We start from the raw sequence: 24,063 nt of genomic DNA on the forward strand, positions 1-24,063 counted from the left end.
CTTGCTTTCTCCGCATTGTCATGGCACCGGTGTTTAGGTAGTAGTAAATCCGAAGGCTGCAACATCAGCCCTATTAATACGAACCCCCTCACAGAATCGTCTTACTCAACTCACGACTATACCCCTCGAGATTGAAGATACTGTTATACTAAAGACCTAAAGGGCGCTGCTCTATTCACGTTCCAAAGAACCCAAAAATGGCTATCCCATCGTGTTGCTTGAAAGCCTTTGAATGGGACGGCACTCCAACGGGCCGAACCGACAAGCTTGCCAACAATGACGTCTACGTCGTCGGTGACAATCCACACGCCGCAGTTGTCATCATTCACGACCTTCTAGGCTGGACCTTCCCCAACGCACGCCTCCTGGCGGATCACTATGCTCGCGAAGCCAACGTCACGGTCTATCTACCAGACTTCTTCGGCGGTTGGGTTGTACCCTTTGAGCCAGTGCTTCAGAATCGATGGCACGAAATTGACCTCTCGAGCTTTGGAAGGGACAATTCACGAGAAATTCGAGAACCTGAAATCACCAACTTTGTCAAGGAGGTTCGCAAGAAGCACACGAAAGTCGGGGCTATTGGGTTTTGCTACGGAGGGTGGGCAGTCTTTCGGTTAGGAGCAAAAGAGCATGATCCTCCGTTGGTTGACTGCATCGCGACTGGCCACCCCAGCTTGCTGACCAAGGAGGATATTGACGGTGTTGGGGTTCCGGTGCAGCTGTTGGCTCCCGAATTTGATACGCAGTTCACCCCCGAGCTCAAGTCGCATTATTTCGAGACCATGTTGAAGAAGGGCGTGTCGTTTGAGTATCATCACTACCCTGGTGTCGAGCATGCTTGCTTGACTAGAGGTGATCCCGGAAAGCCTGGAGAGAGGAAGGCGATGGCTCTGGCAAAGTCGGCCGCGGTAAGCTGGTTCAGTCAACATTTGCATTAATGGCATCAAATAAGAGTGACTTTTGAAGAGTAAAAGTTGAGGGAGATCGTGAAATGATGAGGTGGAGAGAAAAGGGTAACTGAGAAGCCATTGGAGGGCACTATGTGGCACTCGAAATGAATTTAGCTTACGTACCACAATGGATTTCTAGTTGAGCCACTCGATTATGTGTTGGTAATTCCAGTCGGTAGCGAAGTCTATGCCGCTTCAAGTGTTTACTATCGATACGAGTTCAAGGTTGTTCTTCGTAGAATTTGATCAATGCCATGGCACCGATTGCATTTAGAGAAGAGGCATATATGTTAGAAACATGCCCGCTTGAACATGATTCATAAAATATCACATTGACTAAGGTTTACAACCATCAATTCGGCAAAGAAACAACAGTGTGAAGTTGTGATCTCATCAAAAAGGTTGTTGCAACAGACTTGAACCACTTGATACAGCATTGTCTCGTCCAGTCAGTTGAATTATTGCTTCCATGTCCCTTGACTACTCCAGCCAAAACATGAAGTTGAGATGTAACATGCCTTTCATGCTTCGTCACGATAAAGTAGTAATTACGCTTGCGCTAACTCGGATAGAACAAGCTTGCGGTCAATTGTGGACTGCTAATCATAACGACGTACTTAGACTATTAGAACACAATGCTTGGTATGGCATCACAATGACTCACTATAGCATAATCTCAACGAAGAGCCAACACGATGCTGTTAATGACAAATTTCGAGATACCTCGTATTATTCGTATTCTCATACGAGGAAATTACCAGCAACAAGACGCGGGGTTGATACTGATTTATAAGCCAGAGCCACCTCGGCCGAGGTTTTGGGCCGCCGCCCCCGGTCCTCCAGTCACTTCCGGAACCGAAACCGAGTGGGCTGGCGCGGGCCCCCGGCCCTAAGCGCGGGAAGTTGCGTCCGCGTTGCATTCAGCCCCAACCCGATAAAACTCCGCAGCGTCAAACCGGGCCAGCCCGCAGCTTTTCCCCGCTTGTGGCGGACTTTTGGCTGTTCGAGACACCGACATTGAGAAATGGTTTTGCGATGATATCATCCCCATGGCGATATGAGAGCCAATAGTAGGCGTGTCTCTGGGTAGAGAAGGATCCATACTTAGCTCTATGAGATTCTGGAGCATAAGTTAAACTCAAGTCCTTCTCATCAACAACAAAGCCTTGGACTAGATCATTGACTTCGACTCCAGGCAACAAAATATTCTAGGTCCTTCGAAACCAAAGAACAACATCGAACATGAAGGTCGCAGTACTCGGTGGAACCGGCGAGACTGGAACTTCCATTATGAATGGCCTGCTCTCCTCGCCTGAGACGAAATACGTAGGGACCTCGTCTATCATGAAAGTCTGTACAATACCTTGGTAAAGTTACTGATAAGCCGTTTGATAGGAGATAACTGCGCTTATCCGACCGAGCTCGCTGGAGAAGCCAGAGGTCAAAGCTTTAGAGAAGAGGGGCGTCAAGATTGCCACAGTAGACCTGAGCGGACCCGAAGACGAAATCGCGAATCAGCTTACCGATCATGAGGTGGTCGTCTCAGCCATTGTGGCAGACAAGCTGCTCGACCAAATCCCCCTCGCCAATGCGGCTAAGAAAGCGGGGGTAAAGCGATTCGTCCCCTGCTTCTTTGGGACGGTGATGCCCGGCAGGGGCATGTTGTGGTTCCGAGATCAGGTGAGGAAGACTCCCTAGACCCCCAGGATATGTCAAATTGGCTGTTGAGCTGACATCTGAATGCATCCTAGAAAGAGGATGTCTTAAATCATATCCAGACTATTTACCTCCCGTACACGGTCATCGATGTTGGCTGGTGGTACCAGATCAGCTTGCCCCGTCTGGCTTCGGGACGGATTGACGCAGTCGCGAGCCCATTTGACAACTGGATCGCTGGAGATGGAAGCGTTCTCTCTGGTATGACTGACCTCCGCGACGTTGGAAAATACGTCGCCCGCATCATTGCGGACCCACAGACCCTGAATCACAGAGTCTTCGCCTTCACCGAACTCATGTCCCAGAATGAAGTATACGATCTGATTGAGAAGATGAGTGGAGAGAAGGTTGAGAGAAAATACGTAAGTTCTAGACCACCTTCCCAAGACTCGGGGAAATAAGGCATACATGGAGCGATAAATAGACGGTGAAGGCTTAGCTTTGAGCGATTAAACTAACATTGAAACACAGATGTCGGCTGAGGAGATTGAGGCTGCGATGGTCAAGGCGAAGGATGACAAGGCCAACCCTCATAGGCTATCGGTTTTACAATATCGAAAATCGTGGGGCCTCCGAGGAGACAACACACCGGAGTACGCGCGATACCTAGGATATCAAATCGCCAAGGATCTGTATCCCGACTTAACGGGAAATTCGTTTGAGACTTTCTGCAGCGAGGCTCTGGAGGGCCAGGTCAACTCCATCTACGAGAAGAAGAAGCGCGAGGCCATGGAAGCAGCTGGTAGAAAGTAAACCAACAGACTTCTTGGTAGGTTTCGACAGGCTCAGCAATTGCGGCTATTGTTGGAACGTGTCAGCAGCCGTTCTTGCTGGACCAATAGGTGAGTCCGCAGAAATTCAAAACTTCGATTAAAGTCGCGATGCATCCACTATTAGTGAGCTGATCCATTTCAAGGCGGCCCCGGTTTCGAGTTGAAATCCATTCATTTGATCTGCATGTTTAAAACCTTGATGCTGTAAATATGGTTCGTGGGCGATCAGAGTTTAGTCTAAATCAACTCGGACTAATACTCGCCTTGGCATCACCAACGATTCTGTGAAGATAGAGCTCCGACTTAGGAGTACCTTGATTAGGTAAACAAGACCACGAAAAATGGAAACAAAGGCATTCAACTTCGAATACAGCAACAGGCTTTGAGAATTGTCATGCCAATAGTTTGCCTGCTGCAGTCAGAGAGGACGAAACCAGCGATAATGTACGTCGCCGAAGGTCGCCACAGTTAGGCCTTCGGCAACTGATGCAGGAAAGCCGCCTCCCAAGCGGGTGGGTGTTTTATCAGATCCATCAGCCGCCAAGCGCTTCCCCGCCCGTCTTCGCTCAAATCCGAGCAATTTCATTTGACAAGATGCCATGTCCATGCCAGTCAGTGGAGTGCACTTGTGCAATGGAGCCACAAAAGTAGATGGGCGAGACGGGGCCGCCGGCCACCATGTCAAAATGACTAGTAGGAAAACTGGTAGTAATGAGGCCATCAAGGTTCTCTGGTGAGCAAGTTTCTGTTCTTTCTTTAGACATCTTTGGAAGTTCGGCGCGTTTACTTTCGCTTATGACCTGTAAGGAATGCGATTGACATTTCATCGCCAACGACGTGTGCTCCGAACAGACGAATCCTTGTCGCGCACGCCCTAGATCTGGGCAGCAGAAAATTTCGAGTTTACGGATGAATGACACGCTAGTCAAGATAGAACACTTAAAATTCTTTATCAGATCGTTTGTTTCACTCGGGACTCGAGAGAGAAAGCACTTGTTCATGTTGCATCTCGGATAAGGTAGCATCGGAAAGAATCTTATGTGGCAAGCGATTTACAGAGAAAATGGCCACTGAGAACCGTTCAACTGGCAAAAAGGTCAAGGGTATGTTTTCGAGCCTCGACCGCCGTCATGACTGTACATGTGCCTTGGGCTAACTTTCTTGGCTTCACGTAGCCTTCTTCCTTGGCAATGAGGCAACTTCAAAAGAAGAAAGACGTCTTGTGCAGAAAATAGGTAGGCACTCCCATTATCTCTGCATTAAAAGACGATGAATCTGACTAATAAATCGCAGACTTCTTCATCTTGACATACTGCTGCCTCAGCTACTTCTTCAACTACCTGGGTGGGTGATGGTTGCCTCATATCAGCTTTGGGGAAGGGACCGTAACACTGACAATGGACGGAAACAAAAGACCGTGCTGCTTTTGCCAATGCTTATGTGAGTTTCCACATCAAAAATGAGTAGACCATCGAGTAGAACTGACAGGCTCACTCTAGGTTGCTGGCCTCCGCGAGGCCTTGCACATGAAGGGCCATGACTACAACACCGTTCTTTCGGTGACCACTGCTGGGTAAGATCTAGGCCGACGAGTAGCGTTTCCACGAACATGAGCTGACCCCATATCAAAGTATGGTGGTGGGACAGATTCCTCATGGCATCATCATCGGTCTCCAAATCGTCCGGCCGCGAATCTGGCTGCCGTCGATGTGCTGTCTCTGGGCATTCCTGACTGTACGTCTCATCGATGTCAAATTATTCTATTGCGGCTCGCTAACAATACTCAGATGGCTAGTGCAGGCGTCAAGAATACCGCTCAGCTCTGCGTTATCCGCTTTTTCCTTGGCTTGGCGGAGGCTAGCACCTATTCGGGAGCCATCTACATCATGGGCTCATGGTACAAGCCTGAAGAAATCTCGAAGCGCACGGCCATCTTCACCGCGTCAGGTCAGGTAGGCACGATGTTTGCCGGCGTCATGATGGCTGCCATTTACAAGGGACTGGGCGGCCTTGCCGGTCTTGGTGGTTGGCAGTGGGTCTTCATCATTGGTACGAAAAAGTTGACGAGGCCTGCGGCTGGAAGAACTTGCTGACAAACTTCAGATGGCATCATCACGCTTCCCATCGCGATCTTCGGCTTCTTCTACTTCCCGGATATCCCTGAAAACACCAGCGCTCGGTATCTCAGTGACTCTGAGAAAAAGATCGCCGTTGGACGTTTGCCTCCAGTCATCAAAGGGTCGCACGGAGTCAACCCGTTCTCTCTGTTGAAGCGTCTAGTACTCATGCCCACCTTGTAAGTCGAATATCTCGCTTTTATTCCGACATGAGTTGGGAAAGCTGACCACGTAATAGTTGGGTTTTGGTGCTGTGGTCTCCGATTTGCGCTACACTCGAGGCCTGGGTTGTCCAGGGTAACTTCATCCTTTGGCTTAAATACCACGCCGAATCCTTCACGCAGAGCCAAATCAACACCTATCCTTTGGGCGTGCAAGCAGTCGGCATCGTAACCAATATCATGGCGGCATGGCATATGGACGCGACCGGAACCCGAGTACCCATGGTTGTGCTGGTTTGTCTTATCCAAATCGTCTGCGCCGCGATGCTCCTGGTTCCGAACCTGCCTTACGCCGGTACCATGTTCGCATTCTACGCATCGGGTTCGTCGTACATGGTCAACCCGTTGATCTTTGGCTGGGCCAGCATCATTCTACAACGGAGCGGCGACGAGGCGGTGCGCAGCGTGACGGTGTACGCTATGAACATTGGCGCCACCACGCTTTACACTTTCTGGGGCATCGTCTTCTATGCGGCCGATGAAGCGCCGTATTGGAAGAAGGGTGCGATTGTTATGATTGTGTGCAGCGTCATCGTACTCTGCTTCATGGGACTCGTCATCAGGGTAAGCTCATCATGTTTGAAAGAATCACTTAATTTCCGCAAATATGAAGTAGCTAATCACGATATCACACAGATCGATAGGCAATCACTTGCAAAATATGGCTCAATGACGGTGGAAGACTTCGAGCGAGCCGCTGCGGCCCGAGAGACGCAGACATTGCCTGACGGAGAGAAATCCGATGAGAACGAGGACCAAAAGAACACAGTTTCGGAGAAAGTGACGCCAATCTGAGTTCGAATAAGACTTGGCGATATTTAGTCTGGCCCTTTTAGTACATCATTGGGTAGTGTCGGATCAGACGAAGCTTTCAATACTCTTTCTTTTACAGTTGCTGTAATTAATCAACATGTACTTTTGAGAGAAAAAAACTACCTACTTACTCATGCCCACACCTTTCTGAACTTGTCTTCGAAAACCTGCTGCAGGAGTTTGAAAGCCATATGGACCTTCACAAGACTATCACCGCCTCCCTTCCCCCGACCTGACCCGAAAGACGTTCCTTCTGACTCGGTTGCCTGACCCGCTCTGCTTGCGCTGCTACTCGCGTGCTCGGTATCGGAGGAGGAGCCATCCGACACATCTTCCCATGATTCAGCCACTGCTTCTTTAGATTTGCTATAGTGGGACTTTGTCTCTGCTTTCGCAGTAGCAGACGAGGCCACATGGTTCTCCGAGTATTGTGCATCTAATTCCTCGCCGAATCTCTCTTCTTCAATGGTATCGGCAACATCTTGAACATTGATCATATCCGAGTCATCAGCACCGACTCGGCCCATAATATTCTCCAAGCTTGTTACGATGGTGGCCAAGATCAGAGAGAAGTCTTTCAGATGAAACCAAACATCGCCGCCCTTGATTCCGTTGTCTTGCACAAGAGTATTGAGATCACCGTGCTTGTAAAAGTCATAGATGTATGCGTTCCAGGGCACGCCGTTTGTCTCTTCAGGGTAAATGGGGATGTACGGGATGGCAGACTCGTCAAGAAACACACCAGCGCGGACTGTGTCGCATAGCTCATGAATTGTGGCGAAGTCGTCTGTGAACCCCGACAGCGCGGCGAAAGGGGATCGAAGAATTGGATAAGGGAGCGTTGGAATCTGTGCTGTTGAGATATCAGCTGAAGCCTCTCCAGCGGCGCCCACCCGGCGCCCGGTGAAGGGAAGCTGGTTATCTGGAGAGTCCTGGAGATTCTGTGCAATGAAGCTGCGAACGTAGGTCTTAAAAGTTTTCAGAGTCTCTTCGTTGTGACCTCGGAGGACGGTTTCTGCCTCTCTTGGGAGCCTGGGTAGAAGGACAACAGAAGGTGATCGATATACGACGTTTTCACGCCACTCCCGATTGTTGTACTTGCTGCAAGGAATGCGACAGAAGAGGTGACACAATACTGTCAATAAAGTGAGAATGATCTCTCCCTGCTTCCGTGGATTGCCAAAGTCCTCGCAGAGCTTGTGCAAGTAGCCTTCCTTGAGCAGGGAGTGCAGAGCAAACGCAGCATTCTCGGTAAAGTACAAGTGACCCACCAGGCCCGAGAAGTTGAGAGGTGCTCCTTTTCGAGAAAGGAGGTGCTGTCGTCTGAGATACTCGATGGAAAAGCGCAAGTGGTGCTTGACGGTCATCTGCGAGGCAGGTCCACCGAGGAACAGACGTGTTTGGGTCAACAAGGACTCCACTGCATCAATGGCATACTGGGAGTTGTTCGTGCTGTGCAGCAGGGTGAAGAGCCGAAGAACCAAAGTGACGGAGATGGGGAATTGGCCTTTGAGATCGGGCAACCGCGACGAGATGATTTCCATCGCACGATGGTGGGGGATGCCATGAAAGACGACGTTACCAAGGAGGTCAAATCCACGACGTCCAGCACGTCCTGATGCTTGACGGTAGTTGAGAGCCGTGAGGAATGCCGAGTCACCTATAAAGACAACAGTCTTGCAAGGCATGTTCAATCCGAGAGCGAGAGTACCGGTCGCAATAACGACGGTCAAGTAGCCCTTGCGGAACAACATTTCTACCCTTTGCCCCTCGAAATCAGTGGTTGCTCGAATATGGGGCTAGGTTCAACTTACACTTGGCGGTACTGACGGTTCATACCAGCATGGTGGATACCGAGTCCCCGACGAAGAGCGTCGATTAGGCGAGGCTTGATTCCCAAATCATCCAGAGGCCTAACACGGGCCTCAAACTCTTCAGCCGTAAGTTTAGTAGTGTCCGCAAAATTGTATTGCGGAAGCGGCGCCTCGGGATCAAAGTTTTCCCATGGGCTGGTTTCCCGGCCTGCTTCCTCCCTCATAAGATCAGCTTGATTCAGGGCTGCACCAGAATCCTTTGCGTGGTGTCTCTCCTCCTTGGAGTTTGCAGCCTCAGTGGCTCTAGTCGCTTTCGCCTTTTTCTTCGCAGCTTTGCTATCCGTGACTTGTCGCCACTTTTGATATGCCCCCATCTTCCGTGCCCATTCGGTACTTGTATCGCGATACTTTTGTTCAGCATTCTCCAGGACTTGAAGAATCTTGAGAATTACCTTCTCGCATCCAAGTCGATCGTAATTGAAAAGGATAGCTGGCAGGGCACCCCGGGAGCGGAGATCGACGAGGAGTGAGAACGAAGCGTCACCGTAGATGTCCGCGACAACCTCGGGCCTTTCAAGGTCTATCGCTGATGAAGGGCGATTTATCTTGAGCCTTCTGTATACTTCTGGAAAGGGTGACTTGGGATCCTGTTGCCATTGCCAGAGCTGTTCTTTGAGAGCAGCCTCCCACTTGATAATGTCCGACTTCTTCACCAACTCTGGCAACGCAATGTTGGGCTCAAGGCTAGGATTGATAAGATACGACTCGTTTTCATATTCCTTCATGGACAGCCAAAGCCGGAGACAGTCGCGTGGCTCGAGACTGGCATCTTCAAGAGTCTCACGATTCCTGGGTTTAATCAGTCAGTAAAAGATGGCATTCAGGATTTGGCAAGGCTGCATGAAAGTTTTATCAAGACTCACTTGTTGATAATGCTTCCGATAGGATGCACAAACGTGAATCGCGAGGTTTCTCCTGCTTCAGCATCCAAACCGGGGATTGGCAAACGCTCCACTGGCTCTAGTCCTTCAAACTCAAGCCTAATGGGTGGCTGGTACAGGAACTTTCGCAAGTCAGAGTATCTGGCCGAGTGAACGATCATTTCAAGGTCAAAGCCCTTGACCTTCTGAGTTCCTGCGAGCCACTCCTTGAACTCGAGCGGGTTGCCCACAGTAGCAGATAGGGCGATGATGGGACAAGGAGCAAGAAGCAATAGTTGCTCCCAAATGATACCGTCTTCGGCCTGACCAATGCAGTGCACTTCGTCAAAGATAATTCTCTTCACTCTGCGAGCCCAGGATCTCTCATTTTGCGCATTGGTGGGCGCCAGAAGCATGATCTGGAGGATGTGCGGAACGGTCACCAAAACCTGACAGCCGGTGGGGTTATTGACACGGTAGTCTCGAGTGTGGATGGCCCAAACCGAACGGCCCTCATGGCGGTACGACTTAGAGAACCGAGCCTGAACTTCGGCGGCAATCTGGTTGACGAGCGCTTTAGTGGGGGCTACGTAGACGAGAACGTCATCGTCGTTGTTCTGCAAAATCTTCTTCATGGCGTAGAACGAGATGAAGGTCTTTCCGGCGGACGTTGGAGCGACGACGAAAAGGCTGTTATCGTCATCAATGGCATCAAGTACGCTTCGTTGCCAAGCATCTGGACTGAAAGAAACGCGCGGGTCGGGGGCGGAGTCGAAGCTTCGCTCCAGATAAGGGCCACAGTGAGCCAACTGGAACTCGAGACCCGTTGTCTGGACTCGCAGATGCGTAGTTGACACTTCATACGTTGAGACGAACGGAAGACGATGTTTGACGGGCACAGAAGGTCCGCTTCGAAGTTCCCCCAGCGGGAACTTCAAAGCCTTCATCAAATATTGGACCTGGTGTTTCGTCTCAACGGAAAGGGGCAACGACATCATCTCTCTGACCTGGGCCCAAATCATTGCCAATACACTCGATTCTGAAACGATGATGTCAGAAATAGAGGCCAAGAAATCATGTCCACGCTTGCTCATACCTGAATCGCTGAAGGCCCTTTTCAACGGTCTGCGAATAAGTTGGAGACCAAGGATGTTGCACATGTACAACATTACCTCGCCACCAATAGACTTCTGGTCCTCTGAAGAAAGACTTGATAAATACCTCTTGACCTTCAAGTAGCGCTGAAAGACAGACGTGATCTTGTCGAAGTCCTGGCATTTCTCTGCCCAGTTCTTGATGATTACCGCGGTCCTGGATTGACTCTTCGCCTCTCTCAATCTCCTCGATGTTTCAAGTGCATTCTCTGTACCGCTCTTAATCGAATGATCTTGTCTTCGGGTTGTGCCCACTTGCTTCCTAGACCGGGCAGAAAGGTCCGACTTCTTGGCGACAATCGTCTCAGGATCAATGCTCTTCCCGGCAGAATTAGTAAGACTGGCAGAGTAGGCAATCGTGTCGGCCATGTATCTCTGGTTTCTCTTGCTCGCATAGAATCCTCGACGCTTTGGTACATGCTTGGGGTCGATGCTCTTCTTCGAATTGTGCCAGTGGGAGAGCTCTTGAAAGATTTTGGACTCAAAGGTTTCATCCTCCATCACGGATTGGCTTGTCAACTTGACGTCCTCGAGATACTTGTCCAACACGGGATGGCTGAATGCAAGTATCGACTGTGTGTCTGGGGGCTGGTAGCTGATGCGGTGTATTCCTGCGCCACTTTTGACCTGCGAAACGGAATTCGGCATGCAGTAGGATACGTCGACGCCAGATAACCGCCGTACAGCTTCTGCATACCCAGAACCGGCATCACTTGGGAGTTTGAGTGTTTCGAGTCTCTCCAAGACTTGATTGTAGATTCGGCCGTCAATGAGATCACAGACTCTCCAATTGAGGTATTGTCCTTCTTTTCCCCTGGGCCACTGCTGTATCAGGTGAGCTGCTACCTCAGCAAAAGTCGCAAGGAACTCCTCGATGCCCGAAGAACTCTCCAGTTTGGGTAGAGTCTCCACGGGTCGTTGTAAGAGCGTTGCGTGCTTCAGCAGAACGATGTGTGAGAGGAAGGCGGCCACTAGTCTGTGACTGTGTACATCCGAGGAGGCCTTGTTAGACAAGAAGATTGCGCAAATAGTGACCGCTACTTCTTCCTGGGCCTCGACTTCACTGTCAGATCGAAGCACTCGCCACTCACTGGGCTTGGGTATGGCCTGGAGACGTTCGATAGTCCGTTGGCAACCGGGATCGGGTGTCGTCGCTGGTGTTGGCTCTGTGACTGGTATCACTGCCACTGAGGTCGGCGCTGTTGCAATGAGAGTATACGCCTGCCATTGAGAGATTAGGTGAGCGCGCTGTGATCTATTGTCAAAGGTAGTACGGAAACTTTACCTTGGAGCTTCGAAACTCGACATCGTCAATAAAAGCCAAGCTGTAGCCGCGAAGACCGAACAGATACATAATGTTCAAGAATTCTCCCTTCTTGGTCGTGTTGAGATCTGAAGACCGGCCTTGGGACATCATGATGAAGTGAAAGCGGTGCTGATTGGTGTACTCCGCGAACTCGGGGCTCATGATGGAAGGGAATACGAAGCTCATTGGAGAATTGATACCGCGATCGTCGAAATTCATTTTGGGATGTGTTTCAGGGCATCTCAGGTGCTCAATGATGACAGCACGCGTCAAGAGATATTTGTATGATTGATTCTCGGGAGAATCAGGTGGTGTCGCTAGGTCTCGATGACTGTCGAACCACAAGACGTGGAAGTTGCACCCCCGATCCTTGAGTTTGGCCAGGAAGACCTCGATCGCATGTACTGCATGAAGTAGCTGGAAGCCCGCTGTTTTATCGATTAGCCAAGATCAGGTAGGTAGTGAACGCATTTGAAGGGGTATCTGGAGATGCCCACCGAGATAGTCGACATTTGCAGAGGCGAGACAGTGAGCCACCAAAGATTCCCCATGGATGGTGAACAGCTCTTTCCCAGCAAAGTCGCCAACGATGTCAACTCTTAGGGGGCTCAGACGCCGCTTCCATTCCTGTAGAGAATCCATGATCATGTCGTCTGAAGACGTCATCGCCGGCGATATCGACCAATGCAAGCGGCCAGGTCCGGCACTGATGGTCTGGTTTGTGAGAGATCGTCGCTTTCCGGAAGATGAGAAAAGAGAAGAAGTTCTCAGAAATCTAGAATTCGAAAGAATTCCAACCTGTACGGCTGTGCTTTCATACAAAGGGCACAAAACAGTGAATCAGTTGGTTGTATTAGGGCTAAGGTCGGTAGGCCTCCCGCAGCACGCAGCCGCTCGTTAGATCAAAGGAATCATCCCCTTTTGAAAAAAAAAAAAAAAAAGAAAAAAAAAAAAAGAGAAAAAAACCTAGGCATCATTCACTTGAGAAATATTGAAGCGTCGCTTGCCTCTTCCTTATCTTTTACTGTATAGTATACGAGGAGGAAGCAGACTTTGCTTTCGACTTCGCTGGAAGGCTCTTCTAGGCTTTTCATGCGACTTGTAGGACTTCAAGGCAAACAGTGCAGGTCAGGTGAATGCCACGAGTTGATTTCCGTATCATCAGCTGGTTCTCTCTCCATTTTCCTTAGAATGTTAGTATGCATCTTGCTTTTCTTCTCATTTCCCGGGCGCCACTATCGTGACCTGAGATTCAATATACCCAGTCCTCGACATGAAGCCCTAGGCATCGAATCTTCGGTCAAATGAGGCTGATTGCCATCATATGAGGTCTGCCAGCTGCCCCGGCCCCTTGCATTGGTAGTGGGGAAGATCTCTAGCCATGACAGACTTCATCCTTATACTGAAACTACCAGTGGCATGCGCCAGACATAATATATGCGAGAGGCCGTCCACATATCTCCCCCCGCCCCCTCTCCAGGTGAAATGATTGATGACATAGCTACACAAGTTTGACAGTGCTCCAGTCGATATTTGAAGACCATATGTTTAAACAAACATTGTTGACTAATACATCTGAATGAATCCATGCAAGGATTGAGCGAGCTTGCAGAGGAACCTAGTATTGCATTCTACGATATCACGGCTGCGCATTCCGTGGTCAAGTATTTCAGAACGTTCTTTCTCGTTGCATCGACAAGCCATAGAGCTTCGGTTGAATGCTACATCAAACGGCCTATGGTCTCGGAGAGACGAATCATTAAGCTCACTCGGTCGAGCCCTGAAGCCTCCAACTAACAGGACTATACACATGCCGACCTTATTCTGGCTGGAACCACGCATTATCCACTGGGAGGACACGGAAACAGTATCGACATTCCCGAGAGATCTAGACCCGTCTAGCCCATCACATCGACTGCAACGCTGGCCAGGTTGCAACTGCGGGGATCGTTTCAAGTACGACGTAAACATCGTCAAAGATTCAACAATGGCAAGCTTGCACCACTCATCAATTGCTTCCGAGTACGGCAGAGCGAGGAAGATGGCGAAAAAAGGAACTTGATTGCCGCAAGAGCATGCCGACGCGACCGAGGCGGGCCTAATGCCGCACATCAGCTTCATCTCCTCTCCTGCTTGAAGTCAAAATCCCATCTGATCTTTTGGACCATACGCTCGTCGGCTCATAAATCAACAGATCTAGCCTCACGAGTCGGTAGATCTCCCAGATTGCTCGATTTCTAAATGTTCCTGACTCTTTCGTCCCGATCCTGACTCAATTTGGTCGACTTAAGGTTCAAGACTGAGTTGGTGATAATGGGGTCTACCCACCACCTCAATCATCACCGAACTAAATACAACGGTAATTGTAATGATACCTGCGACAGAAAGATGGATTACGATGTTCTGATCATTGGCGGCGGCTTTGGGGGATGCTACGCCTTACACCAACTGCGCAAGTTGGGCTTTTCGGCACACGTTGTGGAAGCTGGGTCGGCCCTCGGCGGCGTGTGGCACCGGAACGGCTACCCCGGAGCACGAGTTGACTCGGAGACGCCCTACTATCAGCTTTCGTTGCGGGAGGTCTGGAAAGACTGGACATGGTCGCAACGCTTTCCGGGGCACGAAGAGCTGAAGAGATATTTCACACACGTCGACAAAGTGCTTGACATTTCTAAGGACGTGTCGTACAATGCTATTGTGGTTGGGGCCGACTTTGATACGGCGACAGCCAAGTGGATCGTCGAGACCGATACAGGACGCATCATCACGTCGCGGTTCTTAATTCCGGCGACAGGCAGTTCAATCAAACGATATGAGCCCGAATTCGCAGGAAAGAGTCTCTTCAAAGGCATGGTGGTACACCCCGCGGCATGGCCTGATTCCGGAATCAATCTTGAGAATAAACGAGTTGCCATCATTGGATCAGGTGCAACAGGGGTTCAATGTGTGCAAGAAATTGCTAAACAGCCTGGCGTGGCGCTGACAGTCTACGTACGAAATGTCAACATTGCACTCCCAATGCGTCAACGCCAAATCTCGGAACTCGAGCAGGACAGCTTGAAAGCGATATACAAGACACTTTTCAAGTTGGCGAGGGACAGTAGTGCCGGGCTACCTTGCGATGGACCTACCCAGGTTACAAAGGAGACAACAATGGAAGAAAGGGAGGCATGGTGGGAGGAGCTATGGAAGAGAGGGGCCTTCAACTTCCAAGCAGGCCAGTATATGGACTTCTTGATGGACGCGGAAGTGAATCGTTTGATTTACGAGTTTTGGTCAAAGAAAACCAAGTGCCGGTTGCAGGATCCGGAGAAACGAGCCATCTTGGTGCCTGACGAACAACCTTTCCCGTTTGGAACGAAGCGAAGCAGCCTGGAGCAGGATTACTACGAATGCATGGACCAGGATAATGTGGAAGTGGTGGATGTGAAGCAGATGGGCATCCGCGAATGGACAGCACGAGGTATCGTGACTGAAGATGGAAAGGAGAGAGAGCATGACATTGTTGTCCTAGCGACGGGGTACGACAGTATGACCGGAGCGTTAACAAGCATGGGGCTCCGTGGGAAAGACGGCATCGATATGAAAGAGAGGTGGAGAGAAGGCGTTTGGACGTATCTTGGCTTGATGGCTCGAGGATGTCCAAACATGTTTATGATATACGGGCCGCAAGGTAAGCACGAAGCCCTAAGCATCTTTTCTAGAAGACCTCAAGTTATTGACGACAACTGAAATAGCTCCTACGGCTTTGACGAACGCGCCGGTGTTCATCGAGCAGCAAGTCGATTTTATTACAGACTTCCTGGTGAAGCTACGCACGGGAAACATCACATCCATCGAGCCACGCCGTTCAGCTGAAGAGAGCTGGAAGGAAAAAGTACAAGCAATACACGAGGCGTTGCTGTTTAGCAAGAGCGATACATCCTGGTACGTGGGAGGGAACATTCCCGGCAAGAAGAAGGAACAGCTCAACTATCTTGGTGGTATTCCTCGATACCTTGAAGAATGCCGCAAAGGCACCAAGGACTGGGACAATTTTGAAATTACCTTGGGAGTTGGAAGCGCGGTATGATTTAAGTCTGCCTTGAGTAGACCAAATCAATGGAATAATCAGATGATGACAGGTACCTACAGTCATGAATGCTTGGCCCCGATTGGCGAGAGATTGTCGGCCCACAGAGATGGCTTAAGGTTTATGTAGTTAGATCTGGAAATTTCCATCATAACCGTCGTCGGTCGTTTAGGTAGACCATGGAGAAGGATGAAGCATGGGTCGACTGCTCGTTGTAATTATTCCATATCCTCGCCGAAGTTCAGTAGGATGACTCCCCACTGGCAACTGGTTTGCATGAGCATGGTCTCGGTTTTCCTGCTCTACTTACTTTGGGTTGGGTAGTTGGTTTTTTCACGGTCTAATTAACTATACAGGTACGGTGCTGTCCGAGATGACCCCGGCGTGGGTGATTGAGCCATAGCCTTGCCAACCGGGTAAGTCTAAAATCACGGCAGCACTGTGCAGTACTACTTTCTTCAAATGTGTCAATCGTTGACTCGACAGGGCGGCTTGAATTGTTTTGCGAAAGTCTTCCTCGCTGTGAGTGCTGTGCGGATGCAAAGTCTCCAGAGACTCCGACAGAAGTGCTTCCAGGCTAGCAAGCAGGTGCTCTGTCGTGACTTCGATGTACACGCCGCTAGCAAGATTTGCGGTTTCACAGACGTCGACGCACAATTAATGAGACGTGCTGATGAGTTACTGAGTTACATGATACCTGAAGATGATATTTTCAAAGAATAAGAAGCACTTTGCCGAACTGACGCTACTAAGCAATAAGCCATCAAGACTTGAGTTCAATGAACAAGACGTAATTCGAAAGGCTGCTCCAATGGCTCAAGCCTTGTGTAGAACGTTTATTCTGATCTCAACGCATAGCAATTGCATGTTGTTGTAGAAAGCCTCCTGCAAGACGTAGGCACATCTCTTTTTCTTGTCTTGTGAAAATAATTTAAGATATAATAACAAGTTGTAAATACTTTAACGTCTTTGAGATTCTCGAATAGGTCCACTACAACATGGGATTATTCATTTGTTACTCTAAAATAAGCCTTGATAACCTCAAATGTTTCCAAAAGCAATAGAGAAGTGTCATCATAAGTTTCTCAAAACGGAAACCTAAGTTGAAGCGCTAAAGCGTTCCCCCCTTGACTAAGAACAACCATCCCAGAATATAAACAGCTCTACCAAGCTGCTGCCTATCACAGCCATCGTCTTGTGCCGAGGCATCCCAATGTTCGCCATCAACCTTCCCCTCCCCCGCCTCTAGCTGCTCAACATCGGCAGAATCACTAAGCACACTCTCTTCAACTATGAACTCGTCCAAAAGTGTCGGCAAATGAACGCGAACTCGGCCTCGACATCCGGTCTTCCAACCAGAGCGTCAAATAAGATCGTCCCCTATGTCGTTCCTTCAGATGAAAAAGACAAGCCTGTGACTTCCTTCTACGGCCCAGATCTTCATTACCTTGGTGCCCTCCCCCGTACTTCAGAACCCCCGCATGCCATGAAGCTCCCTCGTTTATTTTCTCTGACATACAACAAGAATCCACACTGCGCCCGCTAAGCTTCACCAAGCTTTTTCATCCCACTTCGTACACTTTGTAGACTTCGTAGTCAGAAGATTGGGTTTCCATGGCGGCGGAAGGTGTACATTCCCGCTACTACCACTCCTCCTCAACCTCCCGACGGCATAATGCTCTGAGTAACTCTCGGGAAGTCTATTTCTCGCAAGCAGAGAGGGAATGGGGTAAAAGCACGAATTCGATGGACACATAGTTCGAGACGTACCGAGGCCGAGGGTCAGTAAAAGATTTCCAGCTGATGACTGCGTTAATTTTGCACTGACCTCCCATGAGCTTTGGGCAACACACACACACACACACACACACACACACACATGCCCTTACACGATCACACGGGTATCTGTATCTACATTGCTTATTCTTGAATAAGGCTCGACTCCTCCAAGCGGCCCCTCATCTTTTGCAAGTGGAAAGAGAGCACATGGAAGTTCAGATGGCGAAGCTTTCCACAAAATGGAAGAGCTTAGCGACTCAACAGAATCTAACTTACAAGCCCTCAGGGTCGAGCATTCCCTTCCACTCGTCCACCGAAGCCAGTGACATCTGCCACAACACAGAAAGAGGGAACCGACCCTGAGGTTGCCGAATATCATCACGTGTGTGGCTTGACGCTTCATGTGGCGGGTGTAGTCCCTAGCGCCACATGTGAGGGGTAGTGTGGCTGTGCTAGCTACCAAATCGTCACTATGACCTGTGGCTTGTCGCGCATTGGTCCACCGTACCGTTCCAACTCTTACACCATAAAAAACCTGTTCTCGACAGCTGCTGTAAGTTGGATCTACAGGGGAAACTCGATTCTGATAGGAAGACGGCTTTGTTTCTAATAATGTCCTGCCAACAAACTTTCCTGGTTATTGTGGCATCTGTGATGTTCATTTTTGTGGCGAAAACCTTGGTATTCGTGCAATGATCAGAGTTGCTTATTGAGAATCCCTCTTTTCCTTCCCTCGACATTGTTCGAAAGCCCATCAGCGGTGATCTGAAGTCGAGCTGATTGGCTGGATGCCATCGGGGCGACTCAACACTTGCCAGGTAAGTCGAGGGCCACCGTACTATTTCATCAACGGATATATTCAGGGTTGCTACACCGGTGACCACCCAGTCATAACCCGAGTTCCTCGGAAAGTGCAATGCCCCTAAACTTCATTGCTCCCTGTTCACTCAAAAGCACGACATCAGATAGGCGAGACGGAATTCTGCTCGTCGGATATTGAATTCAGCAAGCAAAGAAGCACCTCGCTGACTAGCCGACTATCTCAGAGACATCGTTCAAAAATTCGGTGACAATGCCCATGCAGTTTCTGACTCTCTGCTCACCTCGAGGCCATGGCCCTGCCCTCTCTCACGATAAGGCTTCAAAGTTCGATACCACCTAGTTACATTGCATGCTCAAAGTTCAGCAATCTCGTTATTTTCGCAGTGGCTCATGCACCCGCGCCGCAGGTCGCACGGGAAGAAGGGGGGCGCCCATCCATAACTGTCAAAAAATGCTTGGTCCCCTCAACGCTAGGCCCGAATAGAACGGAGCATCTTGCCAGATTCGGGCCAACCTCGAGTCGTGAGTCGTGAAGGTTGTTTACTGGACAGGGGGGGGGGGCTTTTTTTCTTTTGCTCGGCACGGCAGATGGTGGAGTCAGAGGCTCAGCCACACCCTTGCACTCACCTGTCTGCGGGACATTCTTTTCTCTCTTTTCGATACGGATATGTGCGATTCAATGTGCGGATGATATCCGGACAAGAAGTACATGAATCGACGTGATGGCGGAACGCATCCGTACTGCTACCGTGCCCACACGTGTGGACTGACCACCTCCGCTTTTGCTTACCTTACAATTCAAACTTTGTCTTCGGCTTGGACAAGTTGATTGCTATTGTGGAGACGATTTTCCAGACAACAAATCGTGGAATGTGGGAGCACATAAGTAGGTATGAGGGTGTATTGGCCGGCGCTGTTTGAGAAAACGATTCCAGAGTGAACCCCTCGAAGAGAGTTCATGGCGGAGGCCCATTCAACGAAATGACCTGAGAGAGAACATCTTCAATGGGCAGAAACAAGCCTTTCATCGAACAGGCTTTTGCTCCGAACTGTAAGGTGGATATACCATAACTGATAAGATTCGGGATGATCGGACCCTAGAGTTCAGCTCTTCGCGATGAGGGGGGAAAAGTGTAGGGGGCAAAGGAATGTAGAGTCGACGTTCTAGAACCCCGAGGTCGAAGGGGCCGCCGCCGTTCTGAAGTCTGTCGGCCTGCCATTCGCTGTGGCCCGCATGTGTCACTGCTATGTATGTACGAATACACCTCCCTGGATCTTCTCCAGACTCCTGGTGATGCGCCGATGTGGGCGATCAAACCGACGCCATTCCCGCGAGAATCTGAGGGGTTGGTTGATTGATGGTGCGGTACGGAGTACGGGGTGTCTACCATGCATCGAAACATGGGATGGCAGGGCCCCCCTCAAGCGGCTCTTTCGAGTTTGAGGTCAAGGGCAATGTCTGGTTGGTAGTCGAAATCATCGAATGTTGCGGTTCTTGGTGCCGAAGCCCCTAATGTCCGTTATAGTCCGTCAGAAGGCGTTCTCCCACACCAAAAGGGAAAAAGAGCCTTGCCGGTATTTGGGGCCGTCGAGCTGGCCAGTAGGAAGCAGCCGCGGGAATGGAGCATGGAGTTTACGGTGGTCCCTGGTTGGCTCTTGGAAGTAACCCGTTGTCAGTTGACAAGGCGTTCTGGATTTCGCTCCCGGGACTCTGTGGGCTGTCGTGGTTGTGAAGGTGCCGCAGGTGAAACAAGGCGTACATATTTTCTATTTTTGTTCACACAACGTCATGGTTCGCGCTTGGCCGGGGCGAGGTCTGGCAGCGGTTCACCCTGATTCTCGGCATAAGAATACATACTTGTGAACCACTAAGCAGCCCAGCTAGTGCAAGGTTTAGCTCATTATGTAAGCCCACACCCATTGATGGGTTGATAGACGGCTGCTGAATGGTGGCGGTCGAGTCTTCTGATGGTGACTTTAACTGACATTAGCCCACTGCGGCGTGTGCGAGGCGGCGAGACTCGAGAAAGTCGGCACGTCGGGAATGTGGGAGGACCTTCGGGACCGGTGGGGCCAGAGCGAGGTGCCAGAAGCCGAGACGGTGTCCATAGTACTAACTAGGCGCAATGTTACAGCAATGCCGAAACGGCGCCGGGGGGTTCTGTCGTACCTAGTGTTGGAAGTACTGGCTTCAGGTCTGTCTTGGTCGGATTCTCATTCATCATGGCACCAGCGTTCGATATTCGGCCCAATTTCGCGGTGGGAAAGGGCTGACAGTCGTCTGGACTCTGGAGATTGTCAAAAGTTGAAATGGAGACTGAGACGCCTGCGAACCCTTCTTGAGCAAGAGCCCAAAAGTGATAAAAAGTGGACGGACGGTTCGCGATCCAGATTGCGCGTATCAAGGGTAGGCGAGATGGCGAGGAACATCAGATTCGCCTTGAGCCTGGGGGCCGTAACAAGCCCAATTTCCATCGTGTGTCGACCTTATTGGGAGGGCCCGCGGGTCGACGTTCGCCTGCTGAGTTGTGGCCCAAAGGCGTGAAGTCGACCAAAACTTGTGATGCAAGATGTGCGATGCTGCAGTGACCGCCGTTCAGCCAGAAGTCTACTCCGTAATGAGCTAGAATTGTTCCCGTTGTGGTGCTGAGGGCTTGCTGTTATTGCCAGCTTCCAGGGCCATCGTCGTGGTCCAACGCCCGACAGGGCTGGGTTAGCAGTGACTGTTGCAGACGGATAAGCAGCTCTACTGCGAATAGAAGCTCATCTAAGCCACACCGTGTCGCGAGTGTTTTCCACTAAGCTCGCTCATAGGGGTGGTCAACGGCACAGCCCATACGAAAAGCAGATGAGCGAATCAAACGTGGGCGATGGATGATTTGGTGATTTCGATAGTGATAACGGCCGTGGTGGCAGTGCATGAATTATCGCGGTAGGGTCAGGGAACGGAAATCACAAAAGCGTCCCACAGGATTGAATGATCATGGGCGGCATTTCCAGAACGAACGGGGCGATCCCCTGAACGGGATCTAACCACCGACCAAATTGAGGGCCCAGTTCAGTGCGGAATGTCGGGAGCGAACGAGACGCCTGAAGTTGCCGTCGGGTCTGGCTCTGGCTCTGGCTCCCTGAACGAAAAGTCTTTTCCAGATGTTAATGCCGTGAACAACGGACGACGGCACAACTTCCGCTTCGGGGGCGAGCTGAACAGAATTTGGAGCCGCGAGAATGGGACGGCCTGATGTCAGCGCATGGCCAAACGCCGTAGACTCCCTTCCACCACCTCCTTGACCACCTCCATGAAGCTCGGATGGAGACCAGTGAGCCTTTTCGGAGGGACCTTTTCGTGATGTGGGCAGTGGCCCGGACGAGCACCGTAGCCGCAACTTGCAAGTGAAAGTCTATGCCGCGCCGTGTTTCTAGTCGCCGAGACCAGTCTGCACCTATTGCTTCAAAGAATGGCAACCAAGGGGAGGCGTGGATGCTGAAAAAGGTTGCCGCAAGTGGGAATGCTGTGTCAAGGGGTGTCTGGATTGCTTCGATATGGGGGCCTGTACTGTTCTGAGCGGCGACGCTGAGAAGCCTGGGAGGTTCAGATGGTTAGAGACGGACAGGTGGCCGGTATTTGCATACTGCTGGATTCCAAGCCCATCGTAAGCAGCTGGGTCAGGTCGTTGGAGCGAGTTGAATCGAATCGAAGACCATGAGTTCAGTGATTGAGGCTGAGCATACCGAGTAAACAACCTTCTTTTTAAACGAACAAAACGAGGGCCTTTGATTTGTTGGTGGTGGGAAGAGGGAGAGCTCAGAGCAACATTGACGGACGATCAACCCACGCCGAAAGCAAAAAAGAGGCAGAGCGCCAACTGGAACAGCCACACCCGGGATGGCGGCACTATTCGTATTGGTACACGCGACTGCGGATATCCTGGGCGTGGCATTGAGTACTCGATACCTGTCTTCGACCTCGCAAGCGAAAGCGAACAGGGGAGGGTGCGCTGCCGCCACGCACAACCAAAACTTCCCGCCGCCCGTCTCCGTCGGGCAGTGAATTGGTCGGCTCGGGTCAGCACTCAGCAACACGCAGCGCAGCATAGCGCCAGGCGAGGCGCCTGTGTAGTTTGGTTTGTATTATTTGCAGCGATTCGCTTGGTTCGGATTTGGTCTCGCGCCCGAACAATACGCGGCCTCGTCATCTTGTCATCTCACCAAGCTCGAGTTTGCGGCTTCGTTCTTGTATGTCGGCTAGATTCTGCTCCGTCTTATCGGAAGAATTAGAGAGGCTACGACGATGGGGGGAGGGGATTGACATTGGATTCATCATCGACGACGATATTGTACATAGAGCCGTAGCCAACATCAACGAGTGGGAATTGATGATAAAATGGGCGGGTAAACAGGCCTAGTATCTGTCGGTAGCATAGGCGAAGACGAGTAACCGGAGAAAAAAAGTCAAAAAAGTTCTCTCAATAAGCGTGCGTCGTCGAGTCGTCGTCAGCAACATTTCGAAACGGCGACATCGCGCCATTGCTTGTGGTTGGGCGGCAGGCGACAGGCGGTAGAGCGAGTGGTCGAGTTCAATATCAAAACAAGCGGTCGCTGTTCTGGCGAGTGACGAGCTTGCGAATCCACGTTGAATTCCACAGCGCTCCGGGGGTTCACCAAAAGAACCTGGAAGCCAAAAGGCGCAGAAAATGAAGGAAATGGGGACCGCCAGGAGCGAATCAGTGTGAGCGAATGGTCGAGTACTCGTCGACGACTGAGCCGAAAAGGGCAGTTGGCGTCGTCATCCTCAGGCCGCAGACGTGTACATTGTAAGTGTGCATCGCTGCAAGAAGGAACCTGACATCTTGCGAATTCGTGCTTTCCCACCCGGGCATTTTCGAATACGATTGTACCTGTCTGCCGTTGACTGGTCTACCTAGTTCTGATCCAATGCTCCTTCCTTTGCCTGCCTGCATTTGCTGGTACGAATATTCGCTGGACGCAGTAATGGGAAGGGAAGCAACGGACGAGTGAGAAAGAGCGAGAGGGAAGGAGCACCACTGCCTGCCTTCCCACCCGACGAGAAGGTGCAGCCCGTCAGCCAAGGACGCCCGGCCCAGTCTCTCTCATCTACCCGCGCTAATCCCAATCAGGACACGTCGTCCATCGGCTTACGCGTCCCTCTTTCCCTCCCATCAGCGTCCCGGTCGTCTCTCTCTTTCCCTCCGTCTTCCCTCTTGCGCTTTCTGGTCTTTCTGCTCAGTGCTCCCCTCCTTCCCTCCCCCAATCCCGTCTTTCCACTCCCTTCCCAAAGTACCAAAGTACCAAAGTACCTTCCCCTCGCTCTTGCTCGCCCGTCCTGGGACTCCTGGTCCCTTCCTTCCTCAACTCCCCCCCAAAGCCCACCCCCCTGCTCAGCCCGCCCAGAATCCGCTTGGGGCCCGCCTTTCCCCCCTGCTGCTCCGAGGACCAGGCACCCAAATCATTCAAGAAACGGAGTCCCCGTGCTCAGTCCCTCTTGTTACGCTTCCCATACATCCACTGCCCAGACCCCCCTAAACTAGTCGCCTATCTCAACACTCTTCTTGTCCTCTTTTCCTCTTTCTCTCTCCCACCTCTCG

At 50.8% G+C, this 24,063-nt stretch overlaps 7 protein-coding genes across 7 annotated transcripts; 4 read left to right on the plus strand and 3 right to left on the minus strand.

Moving 5' to 3' along the window:
• Positions 1–197: 197 nt before the first annotated feature.
• On the plus strand, positions 198–938 carry CCOS01_03709 (dienelactone hydrolase; the record flags this gene model as incomplete). The annotated part of the gene is made up of 1 exon (XM_060451894.1): positions 198–938. One exon carries the CDS (start codon positions 198–200, stop codon positions 936–938), a length of 741 nt encoding a protein of 246 aa, XP_060318159.1.
• A 1,254-nt stretch (positions 939–2,192) lies between these two features.
• On the plus strand, positions 2,193–3,419 carry CCOS01_03710 (isoflavone reductase; the record flags this gene model as incomplete). The annotated part of the gene is made up of 4 exons (XM_060451895.1): positions 2,193–2,300; positions 2,346–2,630; positions 2,702–3,028; positions 3,138–3,419. 4 exons carry the CDS (start codon positions 2,193–2,195, stop codon positions 3,417–3,419), a joined length of 1,002 nt encoding a protein of 333 aa, XP_060318160.1.
• Positions 3,420–4,502: 1,083 nt separating this feature from the next.
• Positions 4,503–6,572, plus strand: CCOS01_03711 (major facilitator superfamily transporter; the record flags this gene model as incomplete). The annotated part of the gene is made up of 10 exons (XM_060451896.1): positions 4,503–4,542; positions 4,615–4,674; positions 4,733–4,783; positions 4,854–4,879; positions 4,939–5,012; positions 5,071–5,173; positions 5,227–5,488; positions 5,543–5,735; positions 5,795–6,341; positions 6,414–6,572. 10 exons carry the CDS (start codon positions 4,503–4,505, stop codon positions 6,570–6,572), a joined length of 1,515 nt encoding a protein of 504 aa, XP_060318161.1.
• Positions 6,573–6,721: 149 nt separating this feature from the next.
• Positions 6,722–12,450, minus strand: CCOS01_03712 (DEAD/DEAH box helicase; the record flags this gene model as incomplete). The annotated part of the gene is made up of 5 exons (XM_060451897.1): positions 6,722–8,351; positions 8,405–9,253; positions 9,328–11,699; positions 11,764–12,212; positions 12,282–12,450. 5 exons carry the CDS (start codon positions 12,448–12,450, stop codon positions 6,722–6,724), a joined length of 5,469 nt encoding a protein of 1,822 aa, XP_060318162.1.
• Positions 12,451–14,172: 1,722 nt separating this feature from the next.
• CCOS01_03713 (cyclopentanone 1,2-monooxygenase) lies at positions 14,173–15,856 on the plus strand (the record flags this gene model as incomplete). The annotated part of the gene is made up of 2 exons (XM_060451898.1): positions 14,173–15,457; positions 15,522–15,856. The coding sequence occupies 2 exons, from the start codon at positions 14,173–14,175 to the stop codon at positions 15,854–15,856; spliced, it is 1,620 nt and encodes a 539-aa protein (XP_060318163.1).
• Positions 15,857–20,434: 4,578 nt separating this feature from the next.
• On the minus strand, positions 20,435–20,932 carry CCOS01_03714 (uncharacterized protein; the record flags this gene model as incomplete). Its single annotated transcript, XM_060451899.1, has 3 exons — positions 20,435–20,574; positions 20,628–20,745; positions 20,792–20,932. The coding sequence occupies 3 exons, from the start codon at positions 20,930–20,932 to the stop codon at positions 20,435–20,437; spliced, it is 399 nt and encodes a 132-aa protein (XP_060318164.1).
• Positions 20,933–21,486: 554 nt separating this feature from the next.
• CCOS01_03715 (uncharacterized protein) lies at positions 21,487–21,858 on the minus strand (the record flags this gene model as incomplete). The annotated part of the gene is made up of 1 exon (XM_060451900.1): positions 21,487–21,858. A coding segment is annotated over one exon (372 nt), but the record flags the coding sequence as incomplete, so codon positions are not given.
• Between the last annotated feature and the right edge of the window lie 2,205 nt (positions 21,859–24,063).

The sequence above is a fragment of the Colletotrichum costaricense genome (genome assembly GCF_030867565.1).
Source record: "Colletotrichum costaricense strain IMI 309622 chromosome Unknown Scaffold_3.1, whole genome shotgun sequence".
Lineage (NCBI taxonomy): Eukaryota > Fungi > Ascomycota > Sordariomycetes > Glomerellales > Glomerellaceae > Colletotrichum > Colletotrichum costaricense.